The sequence below is a fragment of the Zootoca vivipara genome, chromosome 13 (genome assembly GCF_963506605.1).
Source record: "Zootoca vivipara chromosome 13, rZooViv1.1, whole genome shotgun sequence".
Taxonomy (NCBI): Eukaryota; Metazoa; Chordata; class Lepidosauria; order Squamata; family Lacertidae; genus Zootoca; species Zootoca vivipara.
The window spans coordinates 32,665,836-32,684,996 of NC_083288.1; the positions used below are offsets into that span (position 1 = coordinate 32,665,836).

General features: G+C 49.4%; 2 protein-coding genes across 6 annotated transcripts in view; one reads left to right on the forward strand and one right to left on the reverse strand.

Moving 5' to 3' along the window:
- The window catches only part of RNF112 (ring finger protein 112), a 31,569-nt gene extending 29,219 nt beyond the window's left edge, over positions 1-2,350 (forward strand). For all 5 annotated transcript variants that reach the window (XM_035135652.2, XM_060281562.1, XM_035135648.2 and 2 more), the window contains one exon: positions 432-2,350. In XM_035135652.2, the coding sequence (XP_034991543.2) occupies positions 432-974 (543 nt within the window). In that variant the 3' untranslated portion in view covers positions 975-2,350. The remainder of the gene's footprint in view (positions 1-431) is intronic.
- A 5,866-nt stretch (positions 2,351-8,216) lies between these two features.
- On the reverse strand, positions 8,217-17,282 carry MFAP4 (microfibril associated protein 4). Its single transcript, XM_035135695.2, has 6 exons — positions 17,075-17,282; positions 14,874-14,958; positions 13,052-13,212; positions 12,322-12,418; positions 10,209-10,391; positions 8,217-9,375 (listed from the first exon to the last, which is right to left on the reverse strand). The coding sequence occupies exons 1-6, from the start codon at positions 17,078-17,080 to the stop codon at positions 9,128-9,130; spliced, it is 780 nt and encodes a 259-aa protein (XP_034991586.1). The 5' UTR covers positions 17,081-17,282; the 3' UTR covers positions 8,217-9,127.
- Between the last annotated feature and the right edge of the window lie 1,879 nt (positions 17,283-19,161).

A 19,161-nucleotide genomic window follows, 5' to 3' on the forward strand; every position in this document is an offset into this window, starting at 1 on the left:
AGGATGTGAAACTCCAGGAGTGACTTTACTAGTAGGCTAGTTTCTGCACACACTCACGCATCTCTATCTATCTGATATCCAGGCAAACACCAGGCATTGCCAGAATTCATGGACACATTACAGCGAGACAAAACAACAACAACAAACTCGCAAGAAGGGCTTGAAGTAGGAGTGGTGAGGCCTGTGACTAGCAAAGAAGGGATCTAGCTATGCTTGGGGAGAGTCCCCAAGGGCCAGATAGAAAGGCCTGGAGAGGTGCATTTGGCCCCCACGCGTGCCATATGGTCCTCTTGGAGAAAGGGCAGGAAAAATACAATTGTATTACTATGAAGTGGGATTGTCTTGGGTAATGAACTGGCGTCTCCTTTCTGTTTCCCTTCCCTCCTACCCAGTTCTGTAACCCTGACACAACTTTTCCTTCTTCCACTCAGGACGAGCTCTCCCGTCCCATGATTGCTGGCCTGCAAGTGACTCCCAAGTCCATGACGCGGCGCCTTCTGGACAAGCAGTCTGAATTAATGTGTCAGTGTAAGGAGTCTCTGCAGGGTGATGAGCCGGGCCGGACAGAGTCCATCTTGTCACTGGAGAACCACCTAAAGCACGAAGCTCAAATTTTTACAGAGCGCTACCACCGCCGCTACAAGTCCCATGCCCTCAAAGCTGGGGTGGCAATTGGCATGGGTGCTGTTGGGTTAGCTGGTGGAGCCATTGGGGCCGGGGTGGCAGCTGCCGTGGTGGCCGCAGAAGCCATTGTGCTGAGCACTGGCACTGCCGCTACGTTTGCCATTGGGACCATGGCTGGCGCAGGCACCTTCGCGGTCATTGGGGGTGGGGTGGGGGCTGGTGTAGGGAGCAGCATCGGGGAGAGAAGGACCCAGGAGGCCAGGAATGTGACTGAAGACGACCCTGAAGGTGAAGAGGAGACCAGCCTCTCAGACGAAAGGTGCCTCATTGGTCAACGGAACTCACCTTAGGGTTGACAAAGAGGCAGTCCTATGATCTACAGCTTCCGCTGAAAACAAGTGGCAGATCACTGTAGCCTGCACACCTCTCCTTTTCTCATTCAGGCATATCTCCAAGGGTGTGGATTGGGGGGGGGGTGGATCTTGCGCACTGTCTTGTATTCCACAATTAAGAATTGTTCTCCCTCTCCCTCTCGTGGCTGGTTAAGGGATAGAAAATAGCATGCCCCTAGTGTTCATCAACATGGAGAGGTGACACCCTAGTGATGACTTGAGGCCTAGTAATGCGGCCTTCTGATGCTGGGGTGATTGCCTTCTCTCTAGTGGTAGAACAGGGGGTCTCTGGAGTATCATGGACCCTTTTGCAGGTTATTATTGCCCCCAACACCTATGCTGAGATAATAAACAGAGCGGAGGGGGCAGGGAAATCGGGCCCTTCCTATTTTTTCCTTGGCCTACCTGTAGCACCAGCAGCACAAGCTAGGGAGCAGCCTAGTGATCCTAGAAGAGCATCCTGGGAGAAACATTATTGTCACCTCTTTAAAGAGGTACATGTTGAAAAGTGACCCCTCACTTTAGCCTCTAGTGCAGGCATCCCCAAACTTCGGCCCTCCAGATGTTTTGGCCTACAATCCCCATCTTCCCCAACTACTGGTCCTGTTAGCTAGGGATCATGGGAGTCAGGGCCGTCTCAAGCCGGCCGGGAGCCCTGGCACCCTGGTGCAGAGATCGCTCCGGCACCCCTGCCCTGGTGGGTGGGCGCAGCGCCCTCCTACCAGCCCGGCACCCTGGCGCCCCACGCCACCGAGACTACCCCTAGAGCCGGGCCTGATGGGAGTTGTAGGCCAAAACATCTGGAGGGCTGCAATTTGGGGATGCCTGCTCTAGTGTGAAATCAGGGGATGGAGAGAAGTTATTTTCTTCTTCATGTAGTTCAGCTGCACCCTCTCCTCCTCTCCCTGCAATTCATTTCAGGAGGTCAAAACCTTTCAGCTGTTACCATGTTCATGGGGGTTTAATTGGTTTCAGCACCCTGCTGATTCAGTCTCTCAGGTATGCAATGTCAGGTGAGTGAGGGATGCAGTTCCCGATTCTATTGAACAGCAAAGGCTGCTGTGAAATTTGCACTGGCTCATGGGAACAAAGCCTCTCTCATTATCCTCAGGGAAACCTTCCCACTGGTTCTCCATAGTGGAAGTGCCCAGAAACTTGAGGTTCTGACGCAACACATTTTAGGAGGCCAAGCTAATTCATTGTCAGAAATACTCTATATTCCTCTGTATTATATCCAAGTGCCTTGGCTTCAGGGGCTGCTTATGACTTGCCCCTGCCCACCCAGCCTCTCTTGGCTTTTGTTTCAGGAAATACATTTATTTATTTCACCTGGATTGGTTGTGTCTGTGTGTGTGGTTTTTCCGCCCCCTTCTTGCTCAGGCTGCAGCTCAGGATCCAAACCTGTGTGGTAGGTCTTTCCACCACTGTTTTCTCCCCCTCCCATCTCCCCCCCCCCCGCAAACACTCAAAATACAACCAGTTTTATGAGAACACAAAAAGGACACCATATATCCTGCTTCTCAGCCATCACATTGCTGTAGCCTCAGGTGACTTTTGCCTTAATTACAGGGGACAAAATCCAGATGTGAACAGCCTGGAGTCAAAACAAGCCTATTGGCAGGACACGAGAAGGCTGGGGAAAGCAGTGTTTAGTCTTCCTTTCCATCTTCTAAGTTTGCTTTGCAGTTTGGATGGTTACTAAGGCCAGCCAGATGTCAAAAGAAGCACACATTTTAAAGAACTAATGCTCTTTTTCTCGGCGCAGTGAGGTTGACCAGTAAAGAAATAACAAATTATGGTACCTAAACTGAGGGAGGGGGACCTGTCAGTCTCCAGATGTTGCTGTACTAACTCCCATCAGTATGGCCAACAATCAGGGGTGACATCTGGAAGGCTACAGATTTTTCACTCCTAGCCTTAACCCCCCCGCCCCCCCCCCACACACATTACAATTGTATCACTGTCTCAGTTTCAGAGAATGTGGCTTTATTTCAAAGTAAAAACCAAAGGGGTACAAAGGATTATAATTATTCTTAAACTTTGGAAACTGGTTGGCTGCTTTTGTCTGTGTTCTTCCCCTCTTCCCATCATTTTATCACTCTCGGTTTCAATGCTAATCCAGTCATCTGTGCTGCAGACTCTCAATCCTGGCCTCAAAACAAAATGAAGATCGTCTCTTCCCCTTAGCAGATTTAGGTATGTCTCTGAGAATCATTTTCTGAGAGTATTAGAAAACCTTCCTTAAGGGATTATCCAGAGCACTGGATAAAAAGCACTGCTTTGTAGTTGTTATGTACTGAGCTGAATCCTAGAACAATAGGATTCAGAATCAGCGGGAGCTACCCAATCCAACTCCAGGTGGAAGTGAATCCGCAACCTGATTGGCCTGTAGGAGCAGCCAATCAGGCTGCAGGCAGAAGTCAATCCACAATATAATTGGCCCACAGGTGTAGCCCTGAAGTAGCCAATCACGCAAGGCCCATTGTGTAAATAATGTATATAAGCAGATGGTTTTGGGAAAAGAGCCATTCGTCTTCTCTTCTTCTCCTTGATGAATATGAGCTGAATAAAGAGCATGAAATTCACTCTCGACTCCGAGTATATTTCACTGGCGACGAAGGTGGGATCCTGCTGAGCTGACCGCCACCACGCACTGCACCGCAGCACCGCCACCTGCTGCACCGCTGCATCGCACCGTGCATCCAGGCTTCAGCTCCAGGACCCAAGGAACCCAGAATGGCAACCGACAGCAGCTTCTTGCCATTCAAACCAGCATCAGGAGACTGGGAAGGGTACGCCGCCCGTTTCAACTTCCTCCTGCAAGCGAAAGAAGTCACCAACGATGCCATGAAGAGGGCGACATTCTTCAGCGTCTGTGGAGAGGAGACGTTTGAAATCGCCCGGGCTCTCCTTGCACCTAGAGATGTCGCTACCGTCTCTTACAAAACAATAATGGAACGGCTGAAGGAGCACTTTTCACCACAGCCCTCGGTGGTAGCTTGCCGAAATGCCTTCTACGCAAAGCGGCAAGCCCCGGGGGAAACCATAACTGGGTTTGTGACCTCCCTCCGCCAAGCCGCCCGGTTATGCAACTTCTCAGAGTTGGAGAACATGCTTCGTGACCGCCTCGTCGGTGGCCTGAGGGACGAGATGTTGCAACGACGCCTCTACGCCAAAAAAGACCTCACGTTCCAGATTGCTCTGGAGGAAGCCCTGGCAACCGAAGCCGCCGAGAGGTCAACGCAAGAGGCACGACCGGCCCCGCCATCCCAACCGAGGGTCTACCACGAAGACCTCACCGACGAATCCGAATCTGACAGGGAGGAAGTACACCGAGTACAGCGGCGCACTCAAGCAGCACACACACCACAGCAGCCTCGACGAGAAGGAGGGAACTGTGCAAGCTGCGGGGAGAACCACGAGAGGAGGACCTGTCGTTTCCGCAACGCAGAGTGCAGGCAGTGCAGAAAATTGGGACACATCGCCCGGGTGTGTCGGGCTCGACTCACCCGTCGACAAGCATCAGATGACCGACCCAGGAGCCCCAGGTCACACGGCACCATGCACCAAGGCAACTCGACGGAGATCACGGACTACCAGGTATTCCAGTTGCCCCATCCCAGCACAGAGAAAATTTATATAGAGGTACAGATAGAGGGAGCCCCATGCCGCATGGAGCTGGACACGGGTTCAACTCTATCCATAATCTCGGCCCGAACATTAAGGGAACTGTGCCCTAATGGGGGTCCCAAACTAAGGCCGGCCCCATTCACCCTCCGGGACTTCCAGAAACGTAAGGTCCCTACAATGGGGGTGGGGACCTTCAGGGTGCAATATCGAGGGCGAAAGCAACAATTGGACTTGCTGGTAGTTAAGGGCCCCTACGTTAGCTTACTGGGACTGGCATGGTTTGGACCTCTGGGGCTAGCCGTTACCGGGGTGAACCGCACTAGCTTACAAGTGGACGTGGACGCCATATGCAAAGAGTTTCCAGGGGTTTTCGATGGGGCATTGGGACGATATACAGGACCCCCCATTGCCCTACAGCTAGACCCCGCTGTACGACCCATCAGGCACAAGGCCCGCCGGGTCCCGTTCGCCCTGAAACCCCGCATAGACGAGGAATTGGACCGGCTCGTGGAGCAAGGAGTGCTGGAGCCGGTGCCCAACGCCCCCTGGGAAACTCCAATTGTCACACCCGTCAAGCCTAACGGTTCGGTCCGCATCTGTGCAGACTACAAATGCACCATAAACAAGGCTCTCACGGCCCATGCATACCCAGTGCCAGTGGTCAGCCATGTCCTCGCCACCCTGGCTGGGTCAAAAATCTTTGGCAAACTGGACTTGGCCCAAGCGTATCAACAGTTGCCTGTGGACGAAGCCACAGCAGAGGCTCAGACGATTGTGACGCACAGAGGGGCATTCAGAGTAAAGCGGCTGCAATTTGGCGTTAGCGTGGCACCAGGCATATTCCAGAATCTAATGGACTCTCTCCTTAAAGGGATTCCTGGCGTCACCCCCTTCTTCGATGATGTACTGATCGCCGGGCCCACACCAGAGGAATTTGAGGACCGCCTCCGCTCCGTCCTGCACCGTTTCCAGACGGCGGGCCTCAAGGTGAAGCGGGAAAAGTGTTTACTGGGAGTGCCGCAGGTGGACTTTCTGGGATTTAAGGTGGACGCAGAAGGGGTCCATCCAACCGGTGACAAGGTACGGGCCATTTGTGAGGCCCCAGCGCCCAAGAGCAAGCCCGAACTTCAGTCATTCTTGGGACTATTGAACTTTTACCATGCCTTCCTTCCCCATAAGGCAGCGGTAGCGGAGCCCCTACACAGACTCCTAGATAAAAGGGCCCCTTGGGTGTGGGGCCAGCGACAAAGGGCCGCATTCCAGGCAGTCAAGGACTTGCTCGTCTCGAACTCGGTCTTGGCACACTTCGACGAGAGGCTGCCAGTGGTGCTGGCATGCGACGCCTCTCCCTATGGCATCGGCGCTGTCCTGGGACACCAACTCCCGGATGGAAGAGAGGTGCCGGTGGCATACTTCTCCCAGACGCTTGCTGCAGCCGAACGAAACTACTCACAGATTGACAAGGAGGGTCTGGCAATCGTGAAGGGCGTAAAAAAATTCCATGATTTCTTGTACGGGCGGCCCTTTACCATAGTGACTGACCACAAGCCGTTGCTTGGCCTGTTTGCCCCCGAGAAGCAGACCCCCCAAGTGTTGTCTCCACGTGTCCTCAGGTGGTCAATTTTCCTTGCCGGCTACCAGTATGCACTAATCCACCGCCCTGGGAAGGCGATGGGCCACGCAGACGCACTCAGCAGGCTACCACTACCAGAAACAGGCCCCGACCCAGCGCCTGCGCAAGAGGTTATGACCCTGGAGCTGCTTCCCGACCGACCCATTCAGGCACAAGAAGTTGCGCACCATTCCACAAAAGATAGGGTCATCTCCCGGGTCCTGGACTGGGTGTGGCGAGGATGGCCCAGCAGCAGCCCCGGGCCAGAATTCGCTGGCTACACAAACCGCAAACATGAACTGTCGGCCCACAAGGGGTGCCTGTTATGGGGAAGCAGGGTTGTTGTTCCCCAGCCCCTCCGCAAAAGGGTCCTCACAGCCCTACACGAGACACACCCAGGGGTAGTGAGGATGAAGGCCCTTGCCAGGAGTTATGTGTGGTGGCCGGGGATTGACAGAGAGATAGAGGCCTGGGTCCAACACTGCCAGACCTGCCAAGAATCCCGCCCGGATCCCCCAAGGGCCCCAGTCCAGCCCTGGGAGTCCGCCCGACATCCATGGTCACGCTTGCACGTGGACTTCGCTGGCCCCTTCCAGGGAAAAAACATTCTTCATAGTGGTGGATTCCTACACCAAATGGCTGGAGGTCGCACTGGTACCGTCCACTTCTACGGCGGCAGCCATCCGGGTACTACGTAAGCTGTTTGCAACCCACGGGCTCCCTGACACCCTCGTCTCGGACAATGGAACCGCATTCACGTCAGAGGAGTTCCAGACCTTCACAGCGCAGAACGCCATCCGCCACATCCGCTCAGCACCATTCCACCCTGCCACCAATGGCCAAGCGGAGCGCATGGTGCGGACCACCAAGGACAGCCTCCGCCGCATAACACAAGGGGACTGGGAATACCGCCTTGCCGCATTTCTTCTAGCACAGCACAGCACCCCAAGCACAACGACGGGCCGGAGCCCAGCTGAACTACTCATGGGCCGGCGCCTTGCAACTAGACTGGACCGACTTCACCCCGACAGAGCTCAGGATGAGGTAGTGGTGGGGAAAGGCAGGAACCCCCGGACATTTGTGGCCCAGGACCCAGTGTATGCAAAGAATTTTGGGGCAGGCCCAGCATGGGTACCCGCCACAGTCACCAAGGTGACCGGTCCCGTGTCGTACGAGGTACTAACGGAAGGGGGGCAATGTTGGCGCCGCCACTGCGACCAGCTACGGCGACGATTCCCAGGAGGAACCCGGGAGGAGAGCGGGACAGAGGGGTCCCAAGGGGACAGCAGGGCAGTGAGGCCTGTAGAGCGAGAGGGGTGGGCAGGGGAAGCAGAAGCAGTAGGCACAGAGGGGCGCCCCGAGGCTGGAAGGACACCGGAACCAGAGTCACAACCTAGTGGTTCAGTGGCGCCAGACCAGACAGCCCCGGCACAGCCAGCAGCCTCGGAACACGAGCCAGAACCAGAACCCCTGACCAAGGAACACCCCAGGCCACAACGCACACGGAGGCGGCCAGCAGACCTTGGGGACTACGAATGCAACTTCCCGGGCAGGACTGGAACTTAGAGGGGAGGGGTGTTATGTACTGAGCTGAATCCTAGAACAATAGGATTCAGAATCAGCGGGAGCTACCCAATCCAACTCCAGGTGGAAGTGAATCCGCAACCTGATTGGCCTGCGGGAGCAGCCAATCAGGCGGCTGGCAGAAGTGAATCTGCTACCTGATTGGCCTGTAGGAGCAGCCAATCAGGCTGCAGGCAGAAGTCAATCCACAATATAATTGGCCCACAGGTGTAGCCCTGAAGTAGCCAATCACGCAAGGCCCATTGTGTAAATAATGTATATAAGCAGATGGTTTTGGGAAAAGAGCCATTCGTCTTCTCTTCTTCTCCTTGATGAATATGAGCTGAATAAAGAGCATGAAATTCACTCTCGACTCCGAGTATATTTCAGTAGTCATGGCAGTTAAACAGGTTTGAAACAATGCTGTGCTCTTTTAAAAATGATTGTTTTTTGTAAAAAGAAATTGCATTTGAAAATGATCAGACTTTGGGTGAAATCTTTATTGGTGTGGTGTGGGAGTTTGGTTGAACTCATGACTTTTGATGTGGCCTATTTCTTCCTTTTCTACAAAACATCCCTCTGGTGGTCTGCAATCTGTAGTCTGCACTTCCTGAGCATCTCATGACTTCCTTGGGTGGCGTTTCCTGAAAGCACTAGAAATTGTGGAGGTTGTCTACCACGCCTACGATAGCTGCCTGGCGGTTGTTGTTTTTAAAGTAGCATCTTATTTTATTTTTAAAGTGATCCATGTGTGGATGTTGTGGCATTGCGTTTTGATTTCAAGGTAAAAAGACAGACCAGTTTCATGCAGTTGGTAGCCAACCTCCTCAGCTTCCTCCACTTCGACTGAAGCCCAAGGAAAGAAGTCATGAGATAACTCATCCCATGTGGCTTTTTCAGATCAGGAAGCTCAGGCAGGCAAGAGGGCCACAGAGTGCTGGAGAAATTGATTAAAACCAAAAAAAGCCCACCCCACTACTGGTCACCTTTGCAATGAATTATAAAGTAAGTAAGCTCAACCCCAGCTCACCGTAACTGCAAATACTTTCTGAAGAGCACTGAGAAAGAGGCAGAAAAATGCAAGCATATTTCTCTGGGGAAGAAATTTTCAAGCAATTAGAAGACAGATTTTAGCACAGCATGAGTTTGAGACAAGGTTAAATTTGTTTGTGTTGGCAATAGCTTTAGTTCCATCACAGCCCTAGTCCCCAACTGCTTAATCCCAGTTCCACAACCTTATCCACAATATAGGGTTCATCTTTGGAAGGCCACTGGAAAGGAAGAATGGGAGAGGCCACCTCATCTCTCAGACACGACGTATTTTCATCTCGCTTCTCTTGAGGGAATAGTAGAAGCCCTTCCACTGGGCCCAGTTAATGCCACTTGCATAGGAGAGGTGGGCCCCGCCAAGGTAGAAGCCATTCAGGTTGGAAACATGACAGCTCTTGAACCACCAGGCACCCGAAGACAGCGCTGCACAGTTCTGCACAAAAAGGTCTTGGTCCCGGTCGAACGTGGAGAACTTCTGGCCATTGTGGTAGGTCAATGAGTCACCTGGTGGGAGCACAAAGAAAATGGTGTGACCAAAATGTGGATTCCATAAAGCAAGGGTGGGTAATCTGTGGCACCTCAGATATTGCTAGACTCCCACAAGCTCATTGTGAAGGCCAGTGGTCAAGGATGATGGGAGCTGTAGCTCTGCAGCACCTGAGGTTAGCTACCTGCCATGAAACCTGCTGGAATAAAAAGCTGGAGTAGTGTGCTTACTTCAGAGTAGATTCACTTCCAGATAGGGGCCCTAGCTTGATACAACTGGCCGTTGGCATGCTTTCCAATGAGTGGACTTTCTTGTGATCTGAGTTTCGGGGCAATTATACTTAACCACACTGATGTATAGAAAATTTCCCCAAAGTTAAGAACCAATCCCTAGGAGGGGAGTTTGATCCAATGTATTGTCCTTATGTGACTCAGAACTAGGAATTCTGGATTATGTGGTGTTGGGTGGGATTGGAGGTCACTTCAGGACTCTCTACAACAGTAGCAGGGAGTCTGTGACTTCAAGAGTTCCTGGACCCCCATCAGCTATACTGGCTGGGGCAGATTGAAGTTAGGAGTCCGACATATGGAGGTTCACATGTTCCTCGGTGCTGCACTCCAACTCCACATATCCCTGACTATTGTCCATGCTGGCTAAGACTGATGGAATTTGAACAACCTTTTGAGGGCCTGAAGCTCTCCACCCTTGCTATTGTAGTTGAAGGACCTATTTCAGGGGGTAGAGCCAAGTGTTAGGAGCTAGCACCCAACCCAATCCTGGGTATGGGGTGGGGGGGGTGGAGTAATAGTAGAAAGGGATGGCTGGTAACTAGGCACCCACAGCCCCTTACCTGCTCCCCCATCAATAAAGCCAGACACATGCAGTGTGTAGCCATCCTCTTCTGCACTGATAGCTTGTGGCGACAGTGAGAAGTCTGTATATCTGGCAAAGACCGTACTGTTCTCAAAGTCCTCCAGCTCCACACGTAGTTCATACTTCTGCTTCAGGGTCAGGAGGTGGATATTTTGCAGCCCTGGGGCCCATAGAGCAGATAAGAAGTATTATTTAGGAACTCAAATTGTATACACACAGAACATAAAACAGCCACACAACCACCCACTCTTTTCGTTGGGAGCTAAGCATTGTCTGAGCCAGTGTCTTTGGACAGAAAAGTGGTGGGCAGGCAGAAAAATGAAGGGGAACTTGGCTGCATCTCCTGGCTCAGAGTCACTATAAACATGCTCACATTTTACACTGGAATCGTCTGGGCTCAGAAACATGTTTCAGCTGCATAGGGAAGAAACCCAAACATTTGGTGTTCCAGAATGTCCTGGCAAAGGAAAATGTCTGTGTCAAGAGCCATTGGGGGGGGGGGGGGTTTGCTGGAGAAGGAGGTAGGCTGGGAAGTGCATATGAAGAGAAAAGACAAGGAGGTCTCCTTGGAACAAAACCGATGGCCTGCTGAGAAGAGAAAAAGAGGGCTGGGAAAAGGTCTCACGTTATACCCTAGATAAATGGTTGAAGAAAGTTATGCTCATCAGTATCTCAAAGAAATTGTAATTTCATGCAACTAAAGGTGATGTTGATCTTTCTGATTCTACCTCTTTTTAGCGGTTATTTATTAACTATGTGGGGACGTGGGTGGCGTTGTGGGTTAAACCACTGAGCCTAGGGCTTGCCGATCAGAAGGTCGGCCGTTCGATTCCCCGCGACGGGGTGAGCTCCCGTTGCTCGGTCCCTGCTCCTGCCAACCTAGCAGTTCAAAAGCACCTCAAAGTGCAAGTAGACAAATAGGTACCGCTCTGGCAGGAAGGTAAATGGCATTTCCGTGTGCTGCTCTGGTTTGCCAGAAGCGGCTTTGTCATGGTGGCCAAATGACCTGGAAGCTGTACACCGGCTCCCTTGGCCAATAATGCGAGATGAGCGCAGCAACCCCAGAGTCAGTCACGACTGGACCTAATGGTCAGGGGTCCCTTTATTAACTACGTGACAATACAGTCACACAGGTGGCAGACCCTTGTCTGTAAATGGGGAGGAACCCCTTTCTCTTATTTGCTTTGTTGTGCAATGTAAGCTGAGTTTTTATACCTCGCTGACAACTTCGTAACTCTGGGCTCATTCGGACTCCCTTTTGTGCCATGTTTCTAAGCACAGGTCCACACTTCAAAGCACAGGGTCCAAGAGCGTTTTGTTGGGGTTTTTTGTTTGCCCCAATGCCTTCCCCATTCTCTTTACCACTAAATCAGAGCAAACTGCAACCCACAGAAAACTTGAATTGTGTTAAAAGAGCAGGTTTTCATGGGGAAAGAAAAGTACTCCGTTTTAAAGAATGGATCTGTGCCTAAAAAGTGCAGGGCAAATGGTAAGTGTGGATGAGCCTAATATCCATTCCAAACGGCCTCAGTCCTGTATACCTGAAGGAGTGTCTCCACCCCCACCATTCAGCCCGGACACTGAGATCCAGCACCGAGGGCCTTCTGGCGGTTCCCTCATTGCGAGAAGTGAGGTTACAGGGAACCAGACAGAGGGCCTTCTCGGTAGTGGCCCCACCCTGTGGAACCCCCTCCCAGAAGATGTCAAGGCAATAAGTAACTATCCTACTTTCAGAAGACAACTGAAGGCAGCCCTGTTTAGGGAAGTTTTTAATGTTTTATGCTGTACTGTTTTTAATATTCGGTTGGAAGCTGCCCAGAGTGGCTGGGGAAGCCCAGCCAGATGGGTGGGGTATAAATAATAAATTATTATTATTATTATTATTATTATTATTATTATTATTATTATTATTTCATCATTTTTGACCAGTTGGCTTTTGGATTTTATCATCAAAACCTCCTTGTACTGAATTCATATTAGGTTTTGGTTGTCAATGGTTGTTTGGTGGTGGTGGTGGTAGTGGTGGTGGTTGTTGTTTAAAAGGAGGGGGGAGAGAAAGAGGGTATTTCCCATTACGCATTTCTATTTACCCAGCCAGTATTCACTGTCTGCTCTGCCAAAGCCAAAGCGATAGTCATTCCATCCCCGAAAGAAACTGATTGAACCATTGAATCGTTTCTGGAAAACCTGGAAAATGTGGAGGCAGGTAAATGACAGCATTAATCTCTAATGAACTGGTACCCACTCACCCCCCCCATCACCCTCCCATCACCATGGAAAACAGGAATCCCAAAGTGGTGGTTACATGAAGGAGATGGTGTGCCTTCAAAAACAAAGATTCCTTCTTCCCATAAACATTCACTCCCTCCTGTCTTTTTAAAACTAAACTTTACTTAAAGCCTGCCTTTCCTGTTGGAAAAATGAAAACAGTGGGACACAAGAAAATATCAAAAATGAAACATAAGAAAATATCAACTAGGGTATTTAAAAAATCCAAAGGCTAAAAACAGGGAACATTGTACCTATGCACTTCAATGTTTGAGTGCAATTATGCATCAATATATGCTCACAAATGAGAAAGACAGACAGACAGACAGACAGACAGACAGACAGAGAATGAGAGAGAGAGGACAATGGTCAAAAAGAGGAAAGATATGAAATAATTTACCAAAAATCACACACAAACTTTGTTTCATTGTGGTGCCTTTTCACAGTGAAACACCTGGGAAAGCTGAGCTACCTCCATCAATCTGCCCCAACCCTGTGATCCCTACTGCCAGGTTGAGATGGCCCTCCCATCCCACACTTTGCTCTTGTTACCGTCCATTTTCCATCGTCGGTGGTCATGTCGCAGTACACAGGCACAGGGATATTGGGGCCCGCGGGATAAATAAGGTACACGCCATCTGTCTCAGAGCCTTGGTCATAAACGTCTTCACAGTCTAGTGGGAGGCTTTCTTCGCAGTGTTGTGGCTGCCGGGCTGCCGCAGTGGAGGCAAAATATTTTTTTTAAAAAAAACAACAACCAGAAGTTAAATGTATGTGCTCAATGTGGGGATGTTTGGGAAGGGTCATCGCTCCTCTGCATTCATCTAACTCCTCACATACAGTGGAATTGCTGAATAGGGTTTATAAGCTTAAAGCACACTTTTGGAAGGAAATAAACACTTTCTGTGCTTCCCGGGACCTCACACCAATCCTTGAAGTGGGGATTGTGAGACAGTGTTGTTTTCTTTTAAAGAAAAGAATCCTGGAGACTTGTAAGCTACTCAGAGTAACACACACCTAAGTCTATTGATTTCACTGGACTGTAAGGCCATGATTTGCAAAGCTTGTTTATTTACAGGTAAAAGTAAAGGGACCCCTGACGATTAGGTCCAGTCGTGACCGACTCTGGGGTTGCGCGCTCATCTCGCATTATTGGCCGAGGGAGCCGGCGTATAGCTTCCAGGTCATGTGGCCAGCATGACAAAGCCACTTCTGGTGAACCAGAGCAGCACACAGAAACACTGTTTACCTTCCTGCTGTAGCGGTTCCTATTTATCTACTTGCATTTTGACATGCTTTCAAACTGCTAGGTTGGCAGGAGATGGGACCGAGCAACGGGAGCTCACCCCATCACAGGGATTCGAACTGCTGACCTTCTGATCAGCAAGCCCTAGGCTCAGTGGTTTAACCCACAGCGCCACCTGGGTCATGCATTGCATTAGCTCCAGGAAGCAGTCAAACATCCAACATTTGGGGGGGGGGAGACTCTAGCTCAGTGGAACGGCATCAGCTTTGCATGCAGAAGGCTTCAAGTTCAATAATCCACATCTTTAGGAAGTCTTACCTGAAACCCTAAAGACCCACTTCCAGCCACATGCCCTGGAAAAACTGGGACACCCTGGGGTTTTTTCCCTGTGAGAGTATGGCATTCATAATTGGCACCTTGCTCTCTTGTGATTTGGGGCCAAGACCTCACCCTGAAAAAAACATTTTCTCCAGGTCTACGATCTCGCACCAGTCACATGACTTGTGCAGGATTTTGGACCCAGAAGATGGTGTCCTGGATTGGGGCTGCGCTGTGTTGGGAGGGCATGCAATCCATGTAGACTACTCAGCTAGATGGACCAATGGCCTGACTTAATATAAGGCAGCTGCTTCTTATGTGTCTTATCGAATTCTGCTAGTCTTTGGTGTACCATTCATGCCCCCCAAAGCAACAGTGTGCCCAAGAGACCCCCATTGCAAAAGAAACCCAACCCTCTACATCAAAAAGAACACAAACACAAAATAAGCTTCTCTTTTCACTGCTGTCTATTTCAGATGCCAAAATGTTTATGCTCAGCCCCTACTCAATGATGTGAGTGTGGTCTGGCAAAGAAGGTGATGGATAGGTAGCTAGTCTCCACCAACCAACCATCAGAGGAGATGCTAGGGATTGAAGATGGGATCTTTTTCATGCAAAGGGTCCCTGAGCTATATGGCCATAGCTGCCAAGTTATCCCTTTTTTAAGGGATTTTCCATTATGCTGAATAGGCTTCCTCGCGAGAAAAGGGAAAACTTGGCAGCTATGTATATGGCCCTAATGGGAAGGGATAGGAATGGCAGAGAATAAACATGAGGGGCTTGGGCAGGCTCCACATAGCAAAGTCTTACCTTCAGGGTTGATGGCCTGTCCTTGTGAGGTGGGCAACTGAACAAGGAAGAGTAGGAACAGCAAGCCTGGCTGGAACAGAGAGGCCTGGGAGAGCCAGTAAGAAAGAGCATGGTATTTTAAAACATGGTACATACTGTGGACACAACAGAAAACGTGGAGAGGTGCTCTCCAGGGTAGTTGGAGCAATAATCTGACTTGGCATAAGGCAACGTCCTATGTTGTAAGGATACAGTGGTTGTGGGGTGTGTGTGTGTAGACTGCTTTGTATTCCTTGAAGGAAAGGCAAGATAAAAACGGGATCAATCATCCTCTATTTCCAAGCTGAGAGTGTTATTGCTTAAGTATCCAAAAGTCTACCACCCATTCACAAAATGGAAACATCTTGGAGGAACACTGAAAATTGCAGAACACAGCACAACACAATTGCAGAACAAATTAGCAAATTGCACAACAAATAAGCAGGGGAGGAAGATCCAGAAACAGACCAGCAAGGACAGAGCTTTCTCAGTGGCTACAAGATGCCGGCTGTCTTCTGGTGAGGGGCGTGACCAGAAAAGTTTTTTTAAGGTGAATGGGACAGTCACTGGAATCCTGAACAGGGAACACCCCACACAGCAACATTTTGTTGCAGATTTCTCTTGTAACTACTACTAACAACATTTCAGGGAAAGATTGTCGGCTAGTCTGGTCCTATGCTGAGGATTCTTCGCTGAGATTTCCCTCGATGAAATCTGAGTGAGAAAGCCACCACTTTGTTTTACTTGGAATTGAACTGAAGTTTTGGCCAACAGCCTGACATCCAGCGAGAACGCACCACAAAGAAATCTGAGTTTAGCATTCATGCCAATCTTGCTTGAAACAGCTCCCTCTTCCCTCAGACTGAAACCTAAAATGGACATAACATTTTAAATCTTCAAATGCTTGGCTTAATCTTTGTTTTATGGCTTGTTCTGAAGCTTTCACAAACCCCCTTGAGTCCCACCCCCCCTTTTATTGGAAGGTAGGGCAAATATTATAATGGAATACCCGCAGTGGCATTAAACTATCCTCCTTTTTCAGGCGTTCATTGAATTTATGGAGGGAGGAATAGGGATCATTGCCTTCCATTCTTGCTCCCAATCGCTACCTATATAACAACTTCTGCATACACAGTTGGGGGGGGGGGAGAGGGAGGCTTTCTCTGTGCAATCTGCAAAAGTTGCAAAGTTTGTACAAACAACCAGATGTACTTTGGGTGATATCCAGTGCTATTCATACTCAGAGCAGACCCAAGGGACTTAAGCAACTTGAGTCTATTTATTTCAATCGGTCTGCTCTTGGTATGACTTACCTGGATATGACCTCATTAAATCTGCATTTTAAAATTTCCTAATGGTGCTATTGCTTTCACTTGCGCACCTTTCATTCTTTTTTCCCCCTCCTTAATTAATTTAACCTTACCTGTTCCTGCTCTCCTTGTCTCCCTACTTTTCCAGTCCAAATTAAAGAGTTGTGCTTCTGCTAATTTGCCAAGTTCTACTACGGTTACGATATGTGATTAGTGTCACATATCACCAGCACCATCATTGACTGATGAGTCCTTCATAACTCCATACATTCTGGATACAGACTGCTTGCTTGTTTCGGATCAAAGCTCTAGTAGTCCGGTGAAATTTCTCAATTTAGAAAGCAGGCACAAGATATTGTTAGACATATGACTAGTAGAATAAGCATGCCTGTGGCTTGTAGGGGGTGGGGATGTCAATTGTAGAACAAATGACTAGATTTTGGAATGCAAGAAAAGCCCTCCTGGGTCAAACACAAAGTCTCTATAGCCCCGCATTCTGCTTCTCACTGCAGCTAGCCTGAATAATCAGTGGTGAACACAGGAAAGACATGAGTTCAATAGCCCTCATCAGCATCTGGTTTTCAGAGGTATACTATCACTGAAGCTGGAGGCTCCACTAGGTACTACAATGGGTAACAACCATTGTTAGACGTCTCCTCTTTTAAAAACAATTACTCTCAAGCCATTGCAAAGTCTTTGATCAGTGAATCCCACTAATTAAATAAATCTTACACTTGTGTAGATCACTGCCAAAAACCACTGATAATGGGGGGGGGGATATTGCAAAGCCATGTGAAGAAAATTAGACCCAGATTCCCTCACCAACCACCACCACACACAAACAAACACTCTCCCCTCAGATTACTACATTACCTTCATGTTGTCCTACAGTTCCTCTTCCTTTACAATTCTTGTTCCTGTATTTATAAGTCTGGTGTGCAGATCTCTTCCCTGCTCCTTTAGAAGCTGTTTCTCCCACCCAAGTTCCTTCCTCTCCTCTTGCCAGGTCTGGCATGCAGCTGCAAACAGGTTGTCTATTTACCCCCTCCCACCCCCAATGCCTGCCCACTAACACCCCCCTGGGCCAGGGATCAGAGACAATATGGAAATCCTGGATTTATAGTCCTGCAAGAATAAGAAGCCAGGAGGGTTGGGAGTGTGTGTGTGGAGGGGGGTGTATAAAATAACTGAAAGACAGGAAATGAAAGTTGGGGGAGAGCGGGAGAGAGAGACTAAACAAGCCAAGAGCTTAGATGCTGTCCAGGGCTCTTGGCACATACGAGTTTTCATTATTCACCCTTCACACGCACGTGCAAGAAGCTGTGTGTGTGTGTGTGTGCATGCAATAAGGGAGGGCTAACTTCAAACTTTGGATGGAGAGAGTAGAATTATTGGCGATCAAGACTCTTCTCCAACAGCCTGTGGGATCCAGTGGTCTGTGGGATCCAATGGAGTGTCGGAATTACAGGAGCCAACTTTCCTGGGTTTGGTGAGGGAGCTTTAGTGGCTAGAAAGTAAAGAGCCTGGGAACAAAGACCTCTGAAAGAACTTGATGTTCAATGGTAAAAGAGAGAGGCAGGGAGCCAAGCAGAACTGATGCCTGACTAAGGGAGGGAGCCTTTTGCACACTATTGCTGATGCACTCCTCAACACCATCTGCTTGGCCACAACCATGTTGCATTTATTCTTCTTCTGGTGTTGCTATAGATTTTATAGTCCTATATAGTCCTATATACATTTCGTATATAGGCTTCTTAATGCAAGAATGGGGGTTTGACACAATGGCTTCCTGAGCCCCCAGTTCAGTATTGTGGAAGCCCGAATGGCTTCTTCTTATTTTGGGGGTCTCCAGGCTGTGAAGAAAGCAAGATGAAGTCCAGAAGGCAAGTGAAAGAAGTCTCACTCCAAAGCCCACCCAACACTAAGCAGGGCACTATTTTATCCCCAATGCTATTTAATATCTGTATGAAGCTGCTGTGAGTGGTCCTTAGGAGTTTGGGGCAAATAGCCACCAGGATGCTGATGACACTGAGATCTATTTCTCCAGAACATGAGAATCAGGAGATGCTGTGTGGGCAACTAATCTGGTGACTGGATGCAGTGATGGGATGAATGAGGGGGGAATCGGGTTCTCTATTCATTGAGAGCACTTGTTGCGGTGGGGTTAACAGGACATCCCCTGGGGTTGCTGGGCAGATTAGTAAAATGGTGATTGGACAGTTTGTTGCTGGGGGGGAAGTCATGTTGCAAGTTAATGATTGATAGCGGTCTGACACACGGCTCCATCCTCTCTCAGGGGGTGTTTACCTACTGACTTCCCTAGACGGCTAGGGATGTCAGATCTGTCCCAGGGCGGGGGATAGATGGATGAACCAATGCCTAAGCAACCATTCACATTTGGTTGTATTTTAAATAAAGTTGTGCCCAAAAGAATGCCAAAAACCTTAAATTTAAATTGCTGTGTGATGTGTGAATTATTGGGGGGATGTCCTGTGACCTCGACATGCAATAAGCTGAGCTCGAAAAGGACACTATCCTATCTATACTAGCTCTCATACAGGGATGGGGTGGGAAGCTGGGAGTTGGAGCCAGAGCTTTTTTTGGCACTGTCCAAAGAGAATGCAACTTTCTCCTCTGCTTTTAATTATACGGCTTTTGCTTAATAGGTCTTCAGCAGCAGCTGGCTGGGTCTTTCAGGTTCACCCAGGACTGGATCCCAACCAGCCAGCATGTCCCCAGCATCCTTTTTCATATGCATGTCAAAGCCAGATGGACCTGGGTTGCCCTCCACCTCCTTTCTGTTCCCACCAACAATTCACCTGAGGCCATATTGGGGTGTTGGCTGAGGGCCATATGGAGTTGAAACCCTTTCTCTGTTTCCAATTAGCTCTCAAACAGAACTGGAGAGTTGGAAAAACAAAGAGTGTGAGAGAGAAGCAAAAAGAGTGAACACTCAGCCT

Bases quoted from the DNA above. Each gene is read 5' to 3' on its own strand.
- MFAP4 (XM_035135695.2), bottom strand. The intron at 12,419-13,051 runs GTAACAAGAGCA...CACATTTTCCAG, and splicing joins CCGACGATGGAAAATGGACG to GTTTTCCAGAAACGATTCAA. The intron at 9,376-10,208 runs GTAAGGGGCTGT...TGCTCCCACCAG, and splicing joins CTTTATTGATGGGGGAGCAG to GTGACTCATTGACCTACCAC.